The sequence below is a fragment of the Crocuta crocuta genome, unplaced genomic scaffold (assembly GCF_008692635.1).
Source record: "Crocuta crocuta isolate KB4526 unplaced genomic scaffold, BGI_CrCroc_1.0 scaffold3, whole genome shotgun sequence".
NCBI classification, from domain to species: Eukaryota; Metazoa; Chordata; class Mammalia; order Carnivora; family Hyaenidae; genus Crocuta; species Crocuta crocuta.
In genome coordinates, this window is record NW_027529934.1 from 7462917 (window position 1) to 7468916 (window position 6000).

The 6000-nt window shown below is 52.1% G+C and overlaps 1 protein-coding gene across 3 annotated transcripts in view; it reads left to right on the forward strand.

Annotated features, from left to right (window-relative positions):
* The window catches only part of CACNA1E (calcium voltage-gated channel subunit alpha1 E), a 308909-nt gene extending 303424 nt beyond the window's left edge, over positions 1 to 5485 (forward strand). For all 3 annotated transcript variants that reach the window (XM_077763228.1, XM_077763229.1, XM_077763230.1), the window contains 3 exons: positions 470 to 650; positions 1652 to 1842; positions 3332 to 5485. In XM_077763228.1, coding sequence (XP_077619354.1) covers positions 470 to 650; positions 1652 to 1842; positions 3332 to 3874 — 915 coding nt within the window. In that variant the 3' untranslated portion in view covers positions 3875 to 5485. The remainder of the gene's footprint in view (positions 1 to 469; positions 651 to 1651; positions 1843 to 3331) is intronic.
* Positions 5486 to 6000: the final 515 nt, after the last annotated feature.

Consider the following 6000-nt stretch of genomic DNA (forward strand, 5'->3'; position numbering starts at 1 on the left):
AGAGCAATTCATTCTTAGATGCTGCCCAGTGACGAGCTCTCCTACACTCCCATGCTACATGGCAGGGCCTTCTGTGGTGAGGGCACAAAATAAAAGGCAAAGCTGTGCTTCTTTCATGGTGCAGACTGTTTTTGACAATTGCCCTCACCCCTCACCTATCCCAAGGTTCACTGCAGGTCCTGGCTGAGTTCTTATGGCAAATGGCTCTCTGGGAAGCTTACACTGGACACTCAGTTGCTTGCTTTCCTCAGCACGAAGACAAGACCCTAGTTAAGTCTCAGTATCTGGGTTAATATAGCATAAGACACTTTCTGGAACAGCCTCCTTCAGCTAAGGTCTGAGCAAGAGGGATGCAAGGGAACTTACACTTGGCAATCTTCAACAATTTCTATCTCACTTCTTCCCTAATTTCAGAACCTTCCAATAATTAATCCAGATTTTGTGTTCCTCGGGGGGCTCCCATTTCCAGGTGGTGACAGACGCTAGCTCCATGAGACGCTCATTTTCCACCATTCGGGATAAGCGTTCAAATTCCTCATGGCTGGAGGAATTCTCTATGGAGAGAAGCAGTGAAAACACCTACAAGTCACGTCGCCGGAGTTACCACTCCTCCCTGAGACTGTCAGCTCATCGCCTGAATTCTGACTCAGGTGAAGGGGTCTACACTGTTCACCTCTTTTCAGGCTCCCACTCTGATGACCAAGTCTGGCAAGAACTGAAAATCACTGGAACGGGATGCAGATAAGGATACAGGTTGAGGAGAGTGAGGGAAGGAAGAACGCTCATCACCAGAAGAGGCTCCCCCATGTGACTAACCCCAAAATGAAGTACTCTATATTCATCACAAAGGCTGAAATTTCTTTCTTTCAGAGAAGGGCTATAGAAAGCATTAAAATGTATATAGAGTTACCAAATCCATTATGCTATATACCTGAAACTAATATAACCTTGTATTTCAGTTATATTTCAAAAATAAAAAAAAGTTGAGATTTTCAAAATGGCCTTCTGCAAAACCCCTGGAGCTTCTTAGGGGGCCTCTAATATATTCCTGGCAGGGGGCTGGGCTCTCACCTCCAACTGCACTTCACCTTCAGTAGGGCTACCTGGAATTGTGTTAGGTATTGGAGTTTTCGTTTGTGTTTTTAAGGAAAAGGGTCATTCTGATAACAATCATTCGCAAATCATTAGTCTGCTTCAAACTCTATTTCACGAGATGAGGAAACAGATTGAAAAGCAGTGACATGCCAAAGTCAGGGCCAGTAAATGGCAGACATGGGACTAGAAGTCCTCAATGGGACAGAAACACTTGGACCTCCATACCTTCTACTAATGCCATCTTCCCCTGCAAACAGGTACACACCCATATTTAGAACATGGAGAATTCCTGAGTCATAGTGTCAACAAAGATTCTATCTTAATCGTGTTCAGGGTAAACAGAAGCAGAAGAGAACCAATTGCATCCTTTGGCATATGTGTCTGCACACTTACCTCTTCACAAAGGGCAATTTTCCAACCTTTCTCTCCTGCCTCTGACATGCCTGGAGAAGCTAAGGCTCTTTAGGGGCCCAGTCCCAGGCTATAGGACATCTCTTTATGTTCTCAGGCCAGTACGGGGAGAATTGTGATCAGATGCTTTTGTCTTCTCTCCCAGGCCACAAGTCTGACACCCACCGCTCAGGGGGCAGAGAGCGGGGACGGTCAAAAGAGCGAAAGCATCTTCTCTCTCCCGATGTCTCCCGCTGCAACTCAGAGGAGCGAGGGACCCAGGCTGACTGGGAGTCCCCTGAGCGCCATGAGTCCAGGTCTCCCAGCGAGGGCAGGTCACAGACCCCCAACAGACAGGTGAGCATGGAGAGGACATGGAACCTCTAGAAAAATAGGGAAGGGTGGTCTGTTACCATTAGGTGCAAAATACGGAAACCCACACAGACCCTGGTTTCACGGGAAACTACATCCATTGTGCGCAGAAGTTAGCGACTCATGCTTGTATACCCAGAAAGGATGTGAAATCACAGGAAACCAGATAGTCCCCCCAAGAAAGGCAATGGTATCTAGAAGTCATTCCCCCTCAGTCCTCAGAACCCAGATGTGCAAAGTCACAAGAAACAAGTGCAAGAATGTCTCAGCCAGATTTAGGAGGAAAAGATCAGCTTTAGCCAGAAACGTTTCTTTGACCAGTTACATGATCCCATTAGTTAGAAGGGTGATTCATCCCTCAGCACAGGATTTCTAAGTTGGATCAGCTCAACCTCATTTACTTAGCTTCCAGTCATCCCAAAGGGAAGACCCCCTACTCCTCCAGCCTGGTACTGAAACACCAGCCTTTGCCTGCGAAATCACTCCCAGAGCTATGTGAAAACATTCTCTAGCCCTGCTTTCCTCCTCGCAGCCCTACACCTCTCTTCAAGGCTGTCAGAGCCCAGACGGGAGACCCAGTCAACATCAGTGAGCAGAGGGGAGGAAGAGGGGCTAAGACAGTGGACTTTTACAGGCAGTGGAGAACTTTCTTCTAGAGCAGTGGCTTTCAAATTTCAGTGTAGAATATAATCACCAAAGCTTGTTAAGATTGCATAGTCTGGGGACCTAAAGCATTTTACTTCAATAGTGAGGCCATCTAGAAAGGGAAACCCAGAAATCTGCAGTTGAAAAGACCCCTTCTTCCCCTAAGAGTTTCTGAGCAGGTGGTTCATGGGTCACACACACCTTGAGAAACACCTTCCGGAAGGTCTGTTTACCAGCACTGGGTTCAGGGACCCTTGGGAACAGGTGAGCAGGTCAAGTAAGGTCTGAAGCAGCAGCTGATCCTTTGGGTGTAGAAACCGAGTTAACATCAGCAAGCCACAGGAGACGTGCAGGCAAAAAGAGAAGAAGAGGGAAGGTATTTGCCCTTCCTTCGGATCCACTTCCCAAGAAGGATATTCCAGATACTGACCTTAGAGCATTCATTCGCCTTTCCTAGAAGTTGTCTTTCTCAAAAGGCTTTCTTTCTGTGAGCTGCTTGTTACATATGTAGAGCTTCCAGAATTCTGCTACTTAAAATGCTTGTCATACATTCCAGCAGCACCCAGGAGCTTGTTAGAAATGCAGTCTCAGGCCTCAGCTGCAGTTTAAATGGACCTGGCCTGGCCTATGTAGTAGAGATGGTCAGTCTTAGTTCATCCCTGCATTCCTAAGGGGAGGGGGCTGGCAGCAGAGGGGACCCAAACGCAGATTGCCCTCCCCCAGAGCCCAGACCCCAGGGGCTGTCAGAAGGGTTAGGGGCTGCAACAGGGCTGCAAGTAGGGATCAGGCCTGGCCTGGTCTAACATGCCACGTCTGTCCCCCTGCACAGGGCACGGGTTCCCTGAGTGAAAGCTCCATCCCCTCCGTCTCTGACACCAGCACCCCAAGACGAAGTCGCCGACAGCTGCCACCCGTGCCGCCAAAGCCTCGGCCTCTCCTTTCCTACAGCTCCCTGATTCGACACGCCGGGAGCATCTCTCCCCCGGCTGATGGCAGCGAGGGCGGCTCTCCGCTGGCCTCCCAAGCCCTGGAGAGCACGGAGGCCAGCCTGGCAGAGTCTTCCAGCGCCCGGCACATACAGCAGGGCCAGCACGCCTCCCCACAGCGCTACATCTCCGAGCCCTACCTGGCCCTGCACGAAGACTCCCACGCCTCGGACTGTGGCGAGGAGGAGACGCTCACCTTCGAAGCAGCTGTGGCCACCAGCCTGGGCCGCTCCAACACCATCGGCTCCGCCCCACCGCTGCGGCACAGCTGGCAGATGCCCAATGGGCACTATCGGCGGCGAAGGCGTGGGGGGCCCGGGCCAGGCGTGATGTGTGGGGCTGTCAGCGACCTCCTGAGTGACACGGAAGAGGACGACAAGTGCTAGAGGCTGCTCCCCCCTCCGATGCATGCTCTTCTCTCACCCGGAGAAAACCAGGACCCAATTGGGAAGCCAGTGCTGCCCGGGGGGGAGGAAGAGGGAGGAGGAAGACGGAAGGACACCCTGCGTTATCCGACGGGAGGAAGGAAAGGACACCAGGAAAACCAGTTGAACCCGCCAGATTGCTTTACTTGCCTTTGCAAGATGGGCACTGCCATAGTTCTGCCTCTTTGCCGGGGAAAGGAAATCTGAGAACGTGGAGGAGGGTTATTCCCATGGCAGAAGGGACGTGAGGAGGGCTTTGCTTCCCCTTGCCCCTTCCCACTTTTCTATAAGCCGTGGGGGGACGGAGCTGGCCTGTGTCTACGCCCATTGCCCTGAAAAGCCTGGAAGACTTTCTGGCTCTTAGCTGGGGAGTCATGGAGACCACAGGACAGGAATCTCCTCCCTCACCGGTTCTTGCTCCTCAGCCAGCACCAGTGCCATCAGGCCGATGGCAACAGCATCTCACGCGTTACCCTATGGCTTGCTTCCCCCAAAGAAGCACAGGCTAAGTTTAGGAGCCTTGGATGCCAAGGATAGGAGGCAAGGAGGGAGGGGAAAGCTGAAGTGGAAGATGGGATCAGGGTGCTGTGGCGGTAGCAGCAAGGGCTGGTCTGGGTGAGCAAAGCCATAGTCCAGCAGCGCCGACCACAGGGGAGAGGCTCAGAGCGATGAAGAATGGGCGGTAGTGAGGGCAACAGTCCTGTCTCTTTGAAGCCTGTCATCCACGCGGCAGGTGCTGTATTAGGATAGGCCAGGGAGGCCCCTCGGGCTCCACAGAGGTGCCCGACGCTCCAGGAAGGGTGAGGTTTTAAAAGCATTTAACAACCTCTGTGGCCAGAGCCCCAGCTGGCAGGAGCAGATGTTCAGCTTCCTGCTGGAGCCCCGTGCTCTGCCAGGCTGTAGCCCTGCAAACGCTGGTCACAAGGGATCCCTAAGGGTGGTGGGGAGCACTTAAGGCAGAGTCTGTTTTCCAACCAGTCTAGAAGGGTGTGGAACAGTCCTACAGTTGTATCAGCACTTATGGCTGAATGTCAGCCTAGACTGTGGCCCAGGAGGCAGCGGGCCTCCCTGCCAAGCAGCAAGGCCAAGTGCCAGAGGCCCAGCCTTCCCTGCCACTCCCTGAGAAGGCAGCACACATATACTCAAGGTAGGCCCTCCATCACTGAATGGAGACTTCTAGAGAGAGAGAAAAGGCAGACAGATTGAAAGGAGAAGCTTCCATGAGAGTATCAGTCTGAGTTTACTGAGGGGACCTCCTAGGAGGAGGGCCTTTGGTCTGGCAGCTTCCTCAGCTCATTTGTGGTTGAGAGTCAGTTTGACAGGATACTTTGAAGGTGATCAGTAAATATACCTCAGCTTAGACCTGGGCTGCTCCTCCTAGCAAAGTAGGCTCTGGTGGGGCCTCATCACACACGGTGAGGAGACTGGAGTCCTGGTGGCCTTGAATATCTCCTGGGGCCAGGACTGGGCTTTACCCCTCCCCTGAGGAAGAGCTGGGCAGAAGGAAGCCTCAGGCCACTGTGTCATTCTTAACCCCCCCAGTCTCAGAAGCATTACGAAAAAGAGGGCCTTTCTTGGTCAGTGCTCCTCTTGTTTGTTTAGATTGTCCATTCAGGGAAGCACATCCCTCTCTTTATCTGGTGGAAATGTACCATCCCCTCCACTTCCTCCCTGGTCTCATCACAGTAGCTGGAAGGAGCCCCGGAGAGGGGTGCCAGGCAGGGCTGTCCCTTCTCCGCCAGGAGCAGGTGGAGCTTGCCCCACAGGACACCCCCACCCCAGCCTGACCTCACAGTAGATAAACACTCTTTTTTTATCTTCCTCCAGCCAAGACAGACTCCACCTCGTGGGTAGGAGAAGTTAGTGGCTGTTATTTTTCTTAGATGGAGCCTCTTTTTACTTATGAAGCTTTTTGTTTTAGTTGAAATAGAACTAAGGCATAGTTGCATCAACCTTGAAAAGCCAAATACAGTCACATGGCTGCAGAATCATTTGTCATGGCTCTGCCTTCTCTTCTAGATATTGATGCAGCTTCATGACCCATGGTCTGCCCCTCCGATCAAAGGACTCCCGGGGCAGGAGACCAC